The following is a 16,817-nucleotide window of genomic DNA, read 5'->3' as shown; positions in this document are numbered from 1 at the left end:
TAAGAGAGAGTAGGTGAATAATCTAACATCCATATTTTTTCTCTTGAATACCTAAAGAAAGAACAATAAATAGTATGGATTGACCATTAATTTTACCTAGAATATTCCCATTGTACTTAAAAACTGGCTTATAAAGACTGTATACTTGTCTCATGGCAAGACCTCTCAGGATTCCCGGAGCTTTGCTACTTGAATACAGGGCAGTAGAATCAAAAGAAGAAAAACATTAGAAACATCATTGAATATCATCTTTATTAGGTTAAGAAATGGTCATACTCTAGCAGGAAGAATGTTCTAGAATTTCTGAAGCACTATTTCTTATTTAGCATGGACCTTCACATGTGATTTCAGTCTATGTAAAAACTTGAATACCTACATGATTGAAAAACCCTCATAGCATTGTCCTCTTACTGGGGGAATGTAGCCTTATTTTTCTTTTATGCAATTACTGTTGTTTAATGTCTCACTTAAAAAAATTGGTTAAGTTACCGAGTCAAATTTGGGTCTGCTTGCCCCTGTGCAGTAAAGCTGGTCTACTGACACTGCTTTTTGAAGTCAAGTGCAGTGTTTATTGTAAGGCATCAGCTAAGGAGTTGAAGACAAATAGTGCTTAGAAAACTTGAACTCCCCGATGGGTTTCAAGAAAGCATTTCTAAAGGCCAGGTGAGGGAGGGGAGTCACAGAGTATACGATCGGATTGTGCACAATTCTGATTGGTTGATGGTGAGATCCTAGGACTGTACCACAGGGATTAACATTATCAATCCTTACGCTCCAGTGGGCTTGGGGGCTACATACTGTAATCACAGAGTTACCTTCTTCCATTTTTAGCATCTATAAAACAACTCAGGAAAATGTACATCAGATACTATATATTATCTAGGTACTTCAGAGAGAAGCTAAAGTAGAGGATATGAGGATATGAGAGAAGGTTCTATCCTGGGGTCTTCCTGAGGGGTCTTGCCCAGTTACAATTTCCCCCTTTTTTTTGAGATTCCTTAAGCTTGAGGAGAACAGGTGTTGGACAAAGAAGGGAATAATGTTTTGGATGGAGAGGTTAATCATAAACTCAGCAGAGGAACTAGGTTTTAGAGGGACTCAATTTCAGTTAGGCCGTTATTTCCAGTGGTATGAAAATGTTAAAGAAACACGTGGTATAGACTTATCATGTATTTAATTAGTCTTTGATGGCTGACATTTCAGTTTAACATTCATGTTTCACCTTTGTGACTTTTTTCCTTAGGGGGAAGCCAATCAGAGGCTGAAGTCAGGCGGAGACAACAACTTCAACTGATACAATCTAAATACCAGAAGAAGGTCAGAATCCATCTCTTTTAGCTTAAATTTGGCAAGAAATTACAGTACCAGCACTTTCAAAATAACCATGAAATAACACAGTAACTTTACCAAAAAGCATAAAACCTTGAAACAAATTGCAAAAGAAAATCTCAAAAATCAAAGAAATCGAGATGTGAGAAGTGAAGAGATAAATACTGTGAATTCTCACCCAAGCTGTGTATCAGTCAGTGGGACCTTGGTAAGGGAATATCTCCCACCCCTACCCCAGTTTAAGTCTCTACTATGGTTTGAATATTTGATTCCAGGAGCACAGATTTGTTTACTACATTCCCGTCATGAAAGCATGAAAGTAGCACGAAAAAAAACCAATGATTTTTTTTTAACAAGGAACTCAGGTTCTTTTTTTTTTTTTTGGTTGTACCATTCAGCATGTAGTTCCAACCAGGGATTGAACCCGCGTCCCTTGCACTGCAAGGCAGACTCTTAACCACTGGACTGCCAAGGAAGTCCCTGAAGTCTGAGTTAAATACTAAGGAAAAATTATCTGCCCTTTCTTCTCCCTAACCTGGGCTGGCAGTGAGGGTGGTTTGGGGCCAGGGAAGACAGAAACAGACATCAAGGTAGAAACACAGAGAAATTTCATGGGCAGCAGATATAGCTTGACCATTTTTTGTGATCTAAGTAGCCTGCAGAACCAACCTATAATCATGGTGTGCTATAGCACAAACAATACTGTAATTTGCCTTTCATCATAATTTTGTGTTCCAGGGGTTCGGGCGGAAAAATAGTAACTGCTTTTTGTCCTCTGTAATCTCAATACAATTTAGCTAAAAAGAGAAGAATGTGTAAGAATCAAGAAGGAAGCTGAAGAAGCTGAAGTCCAAAAAATGAGGGCAGCTCAGAGAGAGAAGGTAGGAACTGGAGAAGATGGTAAGCTAACATTTACCTAGGGCTTCTGATGTGCCAGGTTCCCACACTGTTCACATACAAAGTGTTTAATCCTCACAAGAGCCTATGAAGTGTATAATATTCTTGTTGTCCAAGTTTGCAAATGAAACTGATGGTTCGGTCGCCCAGTCATATCCGACTCTTTGTGACCCTACGGACAGAGGATCAGATAACTTGCCCAAGGACTCACAGCCAGTAAAGAGGGGAAAACTGAAAAGTGAAGTCGCTCAGTTGTGTCCGACTCTGTGCAACCCCATGGACCATAGCCCACCTGGCTCCTCTGTCCATGGGATTCTCCAGGCAAGAATACTGGAGTGGGTTGCCATTTCTTTCTCCAGGGGATCTCCGACCCAGGGATCAAACCCAGGTCTCCCGCATTGCAGGCAGACGCTTTAACCTCTGAGCCACCAGGGAAGTCCCCAAAGAGAAGAAGTAGGATTCAAATCCAGACTAACTGGTCTCAGAACTAGTGGTTTTTTTTTTTTTTAAGTAATTTTATTTTCTTTATTGGCCATACCGCATGGCATACGGGATCTTAGTTGCCCAAACAGGAATCAAACTCATGCCCCCTCCGTTAGAAGCATGGAGTTTTAACCACAGGACCAACAGGGAAGACCCAGATCTGGAGTTCATTATCTTCACACTCTCACCTCCTCGGGAGGGTGATCAAAAGAGTAGCTGTAGCCAAAAGGCACAGCAACTAGTAACGATGGCCGCCAGTGGTACACCATCATGTTTATGCACAAATATGGAACTTTCCAGGCTAAATGTTAAATAGATGAACATGTCTTTCTCACTGGTAAAAGAAAAAGCATGCGTTGCATTTCAGTATTAGTGATATGAACTATTTTAAATCTCAAAGTGATGTGTTTAGTTTTGATCTTCTTTCTGGGGCTTGGGGGGAAAGTGTCTTGAAGATGCTCATTCGCCAGAGAAGAAGAATGTACAGTTCTTCTGTCTGCCTCCTCCTTCTCCCATGCCCGGTGAAGTCCTAAGCTGTCACAGGTTTTAAGTGTTGGAGGTTTGGGGGCAAGAGTTTGGCTGATGATACTAGTGACCAAGTATGATATCTGTTTTATGTATAAGTCATGAAAACACCATTCTTTTTCCTGCTGTCTCTATCTCTATCTTTCTCTCTGTCTTATTTTCTTCCTCTTAAAGATTGGGTGTTGGTCAAACTTAAACCTGGTTACCAAGCAATAGATATCTTTACTAGTTAGAGTTAACAAAGCCCAAAGCTGATGGCTTATAGAATGCACAAGAATGTGAGTCTTCTTTCACCAAGGAGCTCTTTACCTGGCTGGAGAGTATATTTCTTGGAAGGTGTCCTCTTGTGGCATGTGACCTTGGACAGGCCCCTACCCCTCTCTGAACTATTCCTGTAAAATGAGTCTGTAAGCTGCACCTCCTCGTTCCCAAGGCCAGGAATATGTGTAGATATAGAAATGCTACATTTGTAGAGATGTAGGCTCTGGGGTAGAGATAAGATTGGACATATACACGAGGAATTGAAATGAGACGCTGGTGGTATTAAAAAAAGAGTATAGGCACTTTGTTTACTCAATTTGATTCAGCAATTCACTTCCAAGTCATTAGCTATTACACCTTCATTGAAAAGATTCTCATAATAAGACTTTTTGAAACCTCTCTCTCTCACTTCCTCTCTACTCTTCACTCTTTTGCGTTCAACGCCTTCCCCCCGCCCCCCACCCCGCCACCCATTTCCTCACCCCGCCACCCATTTCCTCCTTCAGAGGAAGGTTTACACTTCAGTCTCAAGATTGTAAAGGAGGTATTCCCTTTATATAGCATAGTCTTTCTGCATTTCAGGTCAAACTCAGAAAATCATCAAATAATCACCAGGAACAAATTAAGAGGCTTGCAGATCCTGAAGAATTGTGTTGTGAACTCTTATCCTAAAAGCCATTTCCTAGTTGTCATTTAATACCCATAACTGGCTGGCTTGCAGGTCATTTATAGCTCGTTTCTTCATGGTTCACATAATGTACTGTATACTGTTTAGAAATGTTAGTGGCCGAAACAGTTTCTTTGACCCCGAGTGAAAGCAGCATTCCCTCCTTCTTAGGTTCTGCTACACCACTGGATATACAGCAGCCATTAACTACAAAAATCCAAACTGAATTGTCTTTTCTAAAATGACAGCTACAATGATTATTGGTATAAATCTGTCTAAGAGTAAGCGATGGCAAGAGAGAGTTGATGTTTAGATCCTTGCCATTCAAAACGCAGCAGTTTTTGAACCAGCAGCCTTGGCATATCACTTACAAGAAATGCAGGAACTTCCCCGGTGGTCCAGTGGTTAACAATCTGCCTTGCAATGGACAGGACAAAGATTTGATCCCTGGTAGGATAATTAAGGGGCTTTCCTGGTGGCTCAGCAGTAAAGAATCTGCCTGCAATGCAGGAGACTCGGGTTCAGGACCTGGGTTGAGAAGATCCTGTGGAGGAGGGCATGGGAACCCACTCCAGTATTGTTGCCTGGAGAATACCATGGACAGAGGAGCCTTGGTGGGCTATAGTCCATGGGGCTGCAAAGAGTCAGACCCAACTGAAGTGACTGAGCATGCACACAGGATAACTAAGACCCCATGTGCCACAGAGCAGCTGAGCCCGGGTGCCATAACTAGAGAGGGTGTTCACTGCAATGAAGATCCTGATGCTGCAACTAAGACCCGATGCAGCCAAAGAAATAAATATTTCAAAAGAAGAAATGCAGAATCTCAAACCCCAGCCCAGACCTTCTGAAACAGAGTTGGCATTTTAACAAGCTCCCCAGGTGCTTCTCGTGCACATCCTGGTTGGAGGAGCCTTCATCTAAACTGCCTTGAGAGAGACAGGGCCACCCACTCCAACCCTTGCACAGGCTTGATTTCTCTGGCTAATTGGCTCGGACTGCCACCCTGACCTAGTTTTTCCTACTGTATATAAATCTGTGGCTTTCATACTAAATGTGAGCCTATTTAGTAGCTTGTGTCAGATAAAAGAAAAATGGACATTAGCCATCTCGAAATGGCATGCTTCACATTGCCAGTGTGAAAATGGCCAAGGGAAGCGATAATGGCTGTGCTTATGGAGCATTTATTCTTTGAAATGCACAGCAGACACACACATGGACACCGGCCTACAAAACACCACCCTCCTCCCCAGGCACATGGCTGCTGTCCAGGAATGACAAGCCAAGGAGAATCCAAGCAGCCTGTTGCCTCCCGAGGACTTCCAGCTTGGCCCATTGGTCTTAACACCCCCTTGACCTTTATTTTGTCCTATCCCAGGAGGGTCCCCGGACTTCCCAGGTGGCACTAGTGGTAAAGAACCTGCCTGCCAATGCAGGAGACGTGAGAGACTCAGGTTTGATCCCTGGGTTGGGAAGATCCCCGGGAGGAGGGCATGGCAACCCACTCCAGTATTCTTGCCTGGAAAATCCCATGGACAGAGGAGCCTGGCAGGAGGCTACAGTCCATGGGGTTGCAAAGAGTCAGACATGACTGAGGTGACTTAGCACACAAGCACGCAGGAGGGTCACCCAGGAACACTGGGTCTCTTTCCGATTGGTTACTACCTGTGTGTGAGTGAGGGGAGAGTAAATTGCATTCCCTGTATCCTTAATACACACAAAGGTATGCAAGGCAGCCGGTCCTTTAGCATCTGGTCACCTCGCTGGTGTCCGGGAGGAGTTAATCCTGTGGGCTCAGGGGCACTTAGGCGAGGGCATCGGGGTGCTGCAGGTAAGCTTGTATTCCCTATACTAGAGGATGCTGATGATGCGTGCTCTTCCAGTGGTGTGCTGGGACCTCCTTGTACTGGCTCATGACAGTGGACTGTTACATTTTTAGTTGACTTCATGTTGGTGGATTGAAACTGACCATGAGGGGGTATTTTCACCACTGGAATCAGTAAATGCTGCAAATCAACCACCTGTCCCCTCCTTGCTAGAGCTAGGTGTTAAATTTATCAGCACACCACTGCTTCACCCTAAAGGAAATAAGACCTCCCTCCCTGTCTCCCATTCTAAAACTAAGCCTCAGAGGGCTGGTGGGGGGGCAAAGATTCTGTGAATTATCTGGCATGTGAAGTATCTGATTTAAAAGTGGATTCCAGGCAGAATAACGCCCCCTCCCCTGCTCTTCCACATTCTACTCCCTAGAACTTAGAAAGATGGGATGTTACGTGGCAAAGAGGAATTCAGTTTGCAGGTGAAATTAGTTACTAATCAACTTACATTCAAATAGGAAGAATAGCCTGCATTATTCACGTGGGTCCAGTGTAATCATGAGGTTCCTTAAATTGGGAAGAGGGACGCAGAAAATTGAGAGCATAAAGGTATGGAGCTGCCGCTGCTGCTGCTGCTAAGCCGCGTCAGTCGTGTCCGACTCTGTGCGACCCAACAGACGGCAGCCCACCAGGCTCCCCAGTCCCAGGGATTCTGCAGGCAAGAACACTGGAGTGGGTTGCCATTTCCTTCTCCAATGCAGGAAAGTGAAAGTGAAGTTGCTCAGTCGTGTCTGACTTTTAGCGACCCCATGGATGTAGCCCACCAGGCTCCTCCATCCATGGGATTTTCCAGGCAAGAACACTGGAGTGGGGTGCCATTGCCTTCTCTGAAAGATATGGAGCAGGAGAAAGATTTAGCCTGCCATTGTTGGCTTGAAGATAGAAGAAGGCCACTGGGTAAGAGACTAAACCTATATTATAGGTAGGAGCTACAAAACTGTGACATGGTACCCCTAGCTCTACACTGACCAAATGGATGACTGGCACTTCGGACAGCAGGACATAAAAATAGATGTGATTTCTGGAAACAGAGTTCTTATTGTAGGGGTTCAGTTCAGTCGCTCAGCCGTGTCCAACTCTTTGTGACCCCATGAATTGCAGCATGCCAGGCCTCCCTGTCCATTACCAAGTATACTCAAACTCATGTCCATCGAGTCGGTGATGCCGTCCAGCCATCTCATCCTCTGTCGTCCCCTTCTCCTCCTGCCCCCAATCCCTCCCAGGATCAGGGTCTTTTCCAATGAGTCAACTCTTCTTACTGGAGTTTCAGCTTTAGCATCATTCCCTCCAAAGAACACCCAGGACTGATCTCCTTTAGAATGAATGGGTTGGATCTCCTTGCAGTCCAAGGGACTCTCAAGAGTCTTCTCCAACACCACAGTTCAGAAGCATCAATTCTTTGGTGCTCAACTTTCTTCACAGTCCAACTCTCACATCCATACATGACCACAGGAAAAACCATAGCCTTGACTAGATGACCTTTGTTGGCAAAGTAATGTCTCTGCTTTTCAATATGCTATCTAGGTTGGTCATAACTTTTCTTCCAAGGAGTAAGTGTCTTTTAATTTCATGGCTGCAGTCACCATCTGCAGTGATGTTGGAGCCCAAAAAAATAAAGTCTGACACTGTTTCCACTGTTTCCCCATGTATGTCCCATCAAGTGATGGGACCGGATGCCATGATCTTAGATTTCTGAATGTTGAGCTTCAAGCCAACTTTTTCACTCTGTTCTTTCATTTTCATCAAGAGGCTTTTTAGTTCCCCTTCACTTTCTGCAGTAAGAGTGGTGTCATCTGCATATCTGAGGTTATTGATATTTCTCCCAGCAATCTTGATTCCAGCTTGTGCTTCCTCCAGCCCAGCATTTCTCATGATGTACTCTGCATATAAGTTAAATAAGCAGGGTGACAATATACAGCCTTGACATACTCCTTTTCCATAGGAACCAGTCTGTTGTTCCATGTCCAGTTCTAACTGTTGCTTCCTGACCTGCATATAGGTTTCTCAAGAGGCAGGTCAAGTTCTCAAGAGACAGGTCAGTTGGTCTGGTATTCCCATCTCTTTCAGAATTTTCCACAGTTGATTGTGATCCACACAGTCAAAGGCTTTGGCATAGTCAAGAAAGCAGAAATAGATGTTTTTCTGGAGCTCTTTTGCTTTTTCAATGATCCAGTGGATGTTGGCAATTTGATCTCTGGTTCCTCTGCCTTTTCTAAAACCAGCTTGAACATCAGGAAGTTCACGGTTCACATATTGTTGAAGCCAGGCTTGGAGAATTTTGAGCATTACTTTACTAGCGTGTGAGATGAGTGCAATTGTGTGGTAGTTTGAGCATTCTTTGGCATTGCCTTTCTTTGGGATTGGAATGTAAACTGACCTTTTCCAGTCCTGTGGCCACTGCTGAGTTTTTCAAATTTGCTGGCATATTGAGTGCAGCACTCTCACAGCATTATCTTTTATGATTTAAATAGCTCAACTGGAATTCCATCACCTCCACTAGCTTTGTTTGTAGTGATGCTTTCTGAGGCCCACTTGACTTCATATTCCAGGATGTCTGGTTCTAGGTGAGTGATCATGCCATCGTGATTATCTGGGTTGTGAAGATCTTTTTTGTACAGTTCTTCTGTGTTTTCTTGCCACCTCTTCTTAATAGCTTCTGCTTCTGTTATGTCCATACCATTTCTGTCCTTTATCGAGCCCATCTTTGCTTGAAATGTTCCCTTGGTATCTAATTTTATTGAAGAGATCTCTAGTCTTTCCCATTTTGTTGTTTTCCTCTATTTCTTGCATTGATCACTGAGGAAGGCTCTCTTATCTCTTCTTGCTCTTCTTTGGATCTCTGCATTCAGATGCTTATATCTTTCCTTTTCTCCTTTGCTTTTTGCTTCTCTTCTTTTCACAGCTATTTGTAAGGCCTCCCCAGACAGCCATTTTGCTTTTTTTGCATTTCTTTTCCATGGGGATGGTCTTGATCCCTGTCTCCTGTACAATGTCATGAACCTCAGTCTATAGTTCATCAGGCACTCTGTCAGATCTAGTCCCTTAAATCTGTTTCTCACTTCCACTGTATAATCATAAGGGATTTGATTTAGGTCATACCTGAATGGTCTAGTGGTTGTCCCTACTTTCTTCAATTTAAGTCTGAATTTGGCAATAAGGAGCTCATGATTTGAGCCACATATTGTAGGGGTTGCTACTGCTGCTGCTAAGTCGCTTCAGTCGTGTCCGACTCTGTGCAGCCCCATGGACAGCAGCCCACCAGGCTCAAAAACTCAGCAGTAGTCTTTGGAGGGCACTCATATTGCTAGCTACCTGAAAGCCTTGCGGACATGACAGCTGGTACTGGAATCTGCTAATTTCCCTCAACCTCAGTATATTATTTGAGCCCCATGAGACCCATTTTGGATCTCCAGAACTGTAAGATTATTAACAAACTCATATTGTTTTAAGCCACTAAGTTTATAGTTGGTATAGCACCAACAGAAAGCTACTATACTGCATGTGGTTATATAGTGTATTAATTTCTCTTGGAAATCTATATGGAAGAGAAAATATCTCTAAAATATTGGTGCATCAGTAAAATTAAGTCCTTGGAAAAAACAAAACAGCAGCATACCACGTGCAAGTACTTGCTCTGTCACTGATCTCAGCATGGCAGACAGGTCTTCAGGAATCGTCATAGCGAGCCTTTCACTCAAATGCAGTGCCATGAAAATAAACCTCCACCACACTTTCCCCTCATAATCACATTGATGAATTAAGTAATGATTTGATTTTTTTTCAGACTTTCATAATGCCCACAAACTTAAAAAATGAAAATCTCCAAGTCCACGTCAAAGACCTTCTTTACCTCTTGGATTTATCTTATTCTGCTTTTGATCAACACATGTTTGAAATAATAGATAGTGCTATATAGTTTACGAATATTTTCATTCAATTCTCCCAACTTCTTAGAGCATCAGGACGTCAGAGAGGGCAAGAAACCAGCTAGAAATCTGAGTGGCAGATGAAACCTTTCTTTGCTCTTTCCAATAAACTATAAAGTCATAAAGCTGATGAAGTTATGTGGAGCCTTAGAGGTCATGGTATTTTTTATAGACACTGAAAAACATAATTAGTTAGTTTTAATGCTAAAAGTGAGGTAGGAGCTACTTCATACCTACTTCATTTTCTATTAGCGTAGAAAACGAGGTCTGCATATTAGGTGCAGAGGAGCATTCACATACGTGTTTTTAAGGGTTCACACCTGTTGCTTATTTCTAGGAAACAAACAGTAGTAAGGGCTAATGACTTTAGAACAATTTTAGGGTTAAAACTCAACATCAAGGTAATTATTCCAATACTGCTTTTAAAAATTGGGAAAAGTTTCCATTTCTGAAAACTTTCAAGGAACAAAACCAAACTTTCAAGCTTTTCCCAGAAATATGGTTCTGACATTATGCATTTCTTTGTGTATGACCCAGCGTGGGCATTAAGCCTCTGATTGTTGAAATGCAGTAGGGTCTCATTAACTGACCCCGTTAATTAACACATAATGTTGGGATGTTAATGATATCTCTGAAATGCAGGTATAGGACAAAGTGTAAGCCATTCGTTTATTTATGCTTCACTCTCCTTATCTGTAATAAAGCATGTCTGTGTGTTAGTCACTCAGTCGTGTCTGACCGATCCTTTGCGACCCATGGACTGTAGCTCAGCAGGCTCCTCTGACCATGGGATTTTCCAGGCAAGAATACTGGAGTGGGGTGCCATTTCCTCCTCCAGGGGATCTTCCTGACCCAGGCATCCCACTCATGTCTCCTGTGTCTCGTGCATTGCAGGCAGATTCTTTACCCACTGAGCCATCGGGGAAGCCACTGTCTGTAAAATGGGTATAATAATATAATAATGGGACTGGTGGGATTAAGGGATACAATACATGCAAACCCCTTTGTATTGAATACCGTGGATAGTGCTAAGTAAGCATGGAATAAGGTGCCCTGGCCTAACTGACTATATCTGTAAACAAGCACCCTGTCTCATTCGACTCTCTTACTATTTTTAAACTATTTGTTTATTTGGCGGAGTCGCGTCTTGGTTGTGGTGTGTGGGATCTTCCATTGCAGTGCACAGACTCTAGCTGTGGTGTGGGGCTCAGCAGCTGTGGCACCTGTGCTTAGTTGCTCTGAGGCAGGTAGGATCTTAGTTCTCCAGTCAAGGACTGAACCCTCTGTCGGCTGTATTGCAAGGCAGATTCTTAACCCCTGGTCCATCTGGTAGGTCCCTACCTCTATTACTATAACAACCTCTCGTGTGGATGGCAGACAGGACTTTATTCTACACACAAATTGGATTGGCTTAATTATTTCATTTTCACTAAGCTCACATGTTCATTGGAAGGACTGATGCTGAAGCTGAAACTCTAATACTTTGGCCACCTCACGCGAAGAGTTGACTCACTGGAAAAGACCCTGATGCTGGGAGGGATTAGGGGCAGGAGGAGAAGGGGACGACAGAGGATGAGATGGCTGGATGGCATCACCGACTCGATGGACGTGAGTCTGAGTGAACTCCGGGAGCTGGTGATGGACAGGGAGGCCTGGTGTGCTGCAGTTCATGGGGTCGCAAAGAATCGGACACAACTGAGCAACTAAACTGAAGCTCACATGAACTGGGTTGCTAGAGAAAAAATACATTTGGCTCCTCTTCTCACAGAAATTGTTGGGCTTCCCTCTCATCTGGGTCTTTTATCATCCCCAGGGCACAGCGTCTTCCTTTGCAGTCTAGGCTCATCTCTAATTATCAACATTGTTCCCCCTTATCCTCACTTTTCATTTTCAACACATGACCTCATTTCTCACCGTCTCAGAGATAAAGACCACGAGGCTGAAAGTCTCTATATTTTTCTGTTTCCTTACTCTTTCTTTGCTGCTTCTACACCCACCTCATCTCAGGAGGAATAAGAAACTGCTTTTCCTTGTTGCCGTGATGGATTCTCCCGCGTGTGCTTCCCATCCCATCCCATCTTTCCTCCATCCTCCTCAGGAACCTTGTTGCTCCATCGGTTAAGGCTCCATTTCTTCTGTAGCTTTCTTGTTTGTTTCTCTCTTGGGGTATAATCATACTCAAATCTCTCACCTTAAAAACAAATCTTCTCTATGTTGGCTTGCTTTCAACTCCTTCTTCCCAAGCATCACAGCTCAGCTTCTTGAAAGTCTTCTCTGCCCTACTGGATTCCCACATGCCAGTCTGTAGACCAATTCCTATCAATCATCTGAACTGCTCCCCTCCAAAATCTGTTTTAAGTGATGCTCCCTAGGTGATTTGCTGAGCTCAGCTGGCTTTTAGGAACTCACTCTCTTTGCATCCTCACCTTTACTTGCTCCTTGGTGGGCCAGAATTGACTTCTGTCTCTAGTAATTCATTGGTTTGGATCTAGCTAAGATGGAGCTTAGTTGAAAAATGCAGTGGAGACTCTTTAGTTCCTAATTTATTTAAACTGTTTGTAATATTGTATCTACTAAGCACTCTGTCCTTCAGATTCTCTCTTCTGGATTTCCTCTGGACCCTGTTCCCTGCTTGTTTTTCTATACTGATGTTCCGTCAGGTCCCTTCCATTCATCTTCTCATTGCCTTGTGCCGCCATATTCCTAGGTGAAGGCCCCCACCTTTCCACATCCGGATTTTGCTTGTGCTGATGATCTGTGAAAGCCCCATCTCCAGACCGTATTCCTGAATCGCAGAACGTCTATTTTACTGTATGCTTGCTATTCCTTTCTAGATGTGCCACAGTTTATCTCAAATACAAATGAGCATACTCCTAACAGGTTCAAAACTGACCTCACATTCATTCTGATGCTCTTAAATCATAGTCACCTGTACTCTTCCCCCTTTTTTGACTCATCCTATTATTAATATGGATTTCCCAGGTGGCACAGTGGTAAAGAATCTGCCTGCCAATGCAGGAGGTATGAGAGATGTGTGTTCGATCCCTGGGTTGGGAAGATCACCTGGAGAAGAAAATGTCAACCCACTCCAGTATCCTTGCCTGACAATTTCCATGGATGGAGGAACCAGGCAGGCTACAGTCCATGAGGTTGCAAAGAGTCTGACATGACTGAGTGCGTGCGTGCACACACACACACACACACACACATTAGTATAGCTCGCCTCCCGTATTTCCTCTTTACTCTCCTCTTATTTCTGTCCCCTATATTTTTCCAGACTTTGTCCTTTCTTTTATGTCTGTGTTGTCTTAATTTGGGACTCATAACTTTATGTTGTGGCTTGTGAGAACCACACCATTGGTTTTTATATTTGTGATCCTTTCTGCAGCGTATCCTTCATGTTGCTTTCAGGATTAACTGCTTACTATCCTGCTTAAAGTAACACAGTGGCTCATCATTGCCTTTAATGAAGTCCAAACGCCTTTATTTGGCATATAAATTTCTTTATAATTGCCCCTTCCTCCTTTCTCAATCTTATCTTCTACCCATCTTGTACCAACCCCTTTGAATTTATACAGAAGCTTCTTGGGGTTTCCTGAACTGATATATTCTCTTCTGCCTTTCGGTACTGAAAATGCATGTTATAAATATGCCCTTTTCCTAGTCAGGGCCATAACTAGCCCATCATTGCCTTCGTGCAAATTAGAAACAGATGCTTCGTCCAGGCAGGCAGTTCTGTGGGTGCTCAGACTGCCACAGAGGTGACAGGTGGTACCTTTGTGAGAAATAGACAAAGATACCTCTGCCATGCTGAAGCCCCCTGTGCCGGGATGCAAAGCTTGGGGAGCTGAATGCTGCCTCTGTTTTAGCCCTTCGGACCTCTCTGCCAGGCCCCTGGGCAGTGAGAGACTCATACAGTGGAATGCAGTCTCCTGCTCCCACTACCCCCGTTTCCCCCTGCGAAGTTCTTGCTTAATATTGGTCTCCATCTAGAATTTCTATCTCTCACTAGACCCGTGGTTCTTATCCTTTTGTTTGATCACCAGCCCCTAGGGAAATCTGAAGAAAGAAAGCTATGAACTCATTCACCATAAAACTGAGCATAGTTCTAACAGACACCTAATTCATGAACCCAAGGTTAGAAATCACGTTCCAAATGTTATTCAAATTTTGGCTAACCCTGACTCTACCCCTAACCTAAGATGGGGCCTGCCACATAGAAGACACCCAACGAATGTTTATGGGAACTACTGAAAGCATTTCTCCAACAGGCCACTTCTGTGCTTGTTTCTTTATATTCATACTAGAGATTTGCAAGCCTTTACTCCCTAATGTATTTTACACTTTGCCATCATGGCTTTCTTGTCTGTGGTCCCAGCTAGCTTCTTGAATTTTCCAGGGTAGGCACTGCTCGGTTTATATCTGTAGTCCCAGCATCTAACGGAACACAGTATGGAGCATATAATAGGTATATGATGAAGGTTTAATGAGTACCTGGAATTCAGTGATAGTAAATTATTTGCTTAAGGTCACTCAGTGATGGTAAATCTAGAACCGACTCCCTAATTTTTTCTTTTGGACCTCACGTTCTTAAGATATTTTACATTCTGCCTTTGTATATGCATGTGTAAGTATGGTTGGGTGACTCCTTAATTCACTGCTAAATGGACAGAAAGAAATAGTCTGACTAAATCTAAGTGTTTGGATTAGTGTACTAAAATACCTGGGCTTCCCAGGTGGCTTAGTGGTAAAAAAATCTGCCTGCTAAGCAGGAGACACGGGTTTGATCCCTGTGTTGGGAAGATCCCCTGGAGAAGGAAATGGCGCCCCACTCCAGTATTCTTGCCTGGGAAATCCCATGGACAGAGCAGCCTGGCAAAGAGTTGGACACGACTTGGTGAACAACACAAAACAATTAAAACAACTACCACAGTGGAAGGGGCTGAATACTCAATTACTCTAGAATTTTGAGAACCACTTCCCCATCAACTCTTCAGGGATACACTGACCTTTGTTGGATGGATATAGCTACTGGGTAACTATTTCTGTGAGTTGAGTACAGTGACAATCTACTAGTGAAGAGATGAGAGTCCATGTTCCAGTCTCTGACCTTGCTGAAGGAACCCAGCCTTGGCCTCTAGATGCCTGTGTGGCTTTCTCACTGTTCTCTCGGTAGCATTCCTAATTCTGGTTTGAGCAATACCTACCTGCTGCTTGCCTGCTGCCTTTTAACCCTTGGCCCCCTTTTCTTCCCCCCGAGATGTGGGGAGCTCATCAAAATTGACCACTTTTGGTCTCATGAGTCAAGATTTTTTTTCTAGATTGAGATCATGCTTATTCAGTTTGCTTCCTAGAACTGTTTCATTAATAACCCCATTGCCTTGTATTGTAATTCATGCTTTCAGATTGGAGTAAATTTTCCTATTATTTTTTTCCCTGAAACTGAAATCATCTATTTTACCTTTCAAGATGGGATAAGTAAATAGTTCTGTGTGAATGAAGACTTCCACGGAAATGAACAATTTTTTCCCTCTTTGGAAAATGGAACTAAACTTATGTTAGAGTTTGGAAGTGATGATTTCTGTATTCCTTTTTCACAGGTCTTCCCAGTGGACAAGTCCATTTTTTTAAATTATTAAAGCAAATAAAAGATGCTTGACATTAAAACTTCAAATCTCTCCTGTGTTGTGGAACTTGTATCAACTCCCCATTAAATTTGCTGTCTAGGAAGTCTATCCGATCAGGATATATAGAGTGATATATATATATATATATATATATGTGGAGAAGGCAATGGCACCCCACTCCAGTATTCTTGCCTGGAAGATCCCATGGACGGAGAAGCCTGGTAGGCTGCAGTCCCCGGGGTCGCTGAGGGTCAGACACGACTGAGTGACTTCAGTTTGACTTTTCACTTTTGTGCATTGGAGAAGGAAATGGCAACCCACTCCAGTGTTCTTGCCTGGAGAATCCCAGGGATGGGAGAGCATGGTGGGCTGCCGTCTAGGGGGTCGCACAGAGTCGGACACTACTGAAGCGACTTAGCAGTAGACTTAGCATATATATATATATGTATGTAGTATAAACTATTTAATCATTACATATATATTTATATCAACTATTAAACCATTTATCATCATTTTCATTTAACATGATTGGTATGGAAATTTTATGTTTTCCCTAGAACATTTTGAAAACATTGCTTAAGATAGAAATATTGCTATCTTCTGAACTAAGATTAAAAATATGAAATACTGATTTTTGTGATTATACCCATCAAGCTGGGAGAGGGGGACCATGGAAAGAACTCGGAGCTTCTGGCTTTCAGTGTAGGGCCCAAGAGCTGTGAGAGGGGTATTATGTTTGCAGCCCTGCTAGGCACCATAATGGATTATGGAGGCCATCTGAACCTAAAGATTGTGGACCTTGGGTAATTTTAACATCATGATTCTGCTTAGCTCAGTTCAGTTCAGTCGTTCAGTCATGTCTGACTCTTTGCAAACACATGGATTGCAGCACGCCAGGCCTCCCTGTCCATCACCAACTCCCAGAGTTTACTCAAACTCATGTCCATTGAGTCGGTGATGCCATCCAACCATCTCATCCTCTGTCATCCCCTTCTCCTGCCTTCAATCTTTCCCAGCACAAGGTCTTTTCAAGTGAGTCAGTTCTTCACATCAGGTGGTCAAAGTTTTGGAGTTTCAGCTTCAGCATCAGTCCTTGCAATGAATATTCAGGACTAATTTCCTTTAGGATGGACTGGTTGGATCTCCTTGAAGTCCAAGGGACTCTCAAGAGTCTTCTCTAACACCACAGTTCAAAAGCATCAATTCTTTGGTGCTCAGCTTTCTT

The 16,817-nt window shown here is 43.1% G+C and overlaps 1 protein-coding gene across 1 annotated transcript in view; it reads left to right on the top strand.

The window, feature by feature from the left end:
• Nucleotides 1-16,817, top strand: part of EPSTI1 (epithelial stromal interaction 1) — a 103,114-nt gene that overhangs the window by 25,178 nt on the left and 61,119 nt on the right. Inside the window, exons 4-5 of the mRNA XM_069601250.1 lie at nucleotides 1,244-1,317; nucleotides 2,127-2,210. Of these exons, the coding sequence (XP_069457351.1) occupies nucleotides 1,244-1,317; nucleotides 2,127-2,210 (158 nt within the window). The remainder of the gene's footprint in view (nucleotides 1-1,243; nucleotides 1,318-2,126; nucleotides 2,211-16,817) is intronic.

Source organism: Ovis canadensis, chromosome 10 (assembly GCF_042477335.2).
Source record: "Ovis canadensis isolate MfBH-ARS-UI-01 breed Bighorn chromosome 10, ARS-UI_OviCan_v2, whole genome shotgun sequence".
Lineage (NCBI taxonomy): Eukaryota > Metazoa > Chordata > Mammalia > Artiodactyla > Bovidae > Ovis > Ovis canadensis.
This window is presented reverse-complemented; position numbering and strand designations above follow the sequence as displayed.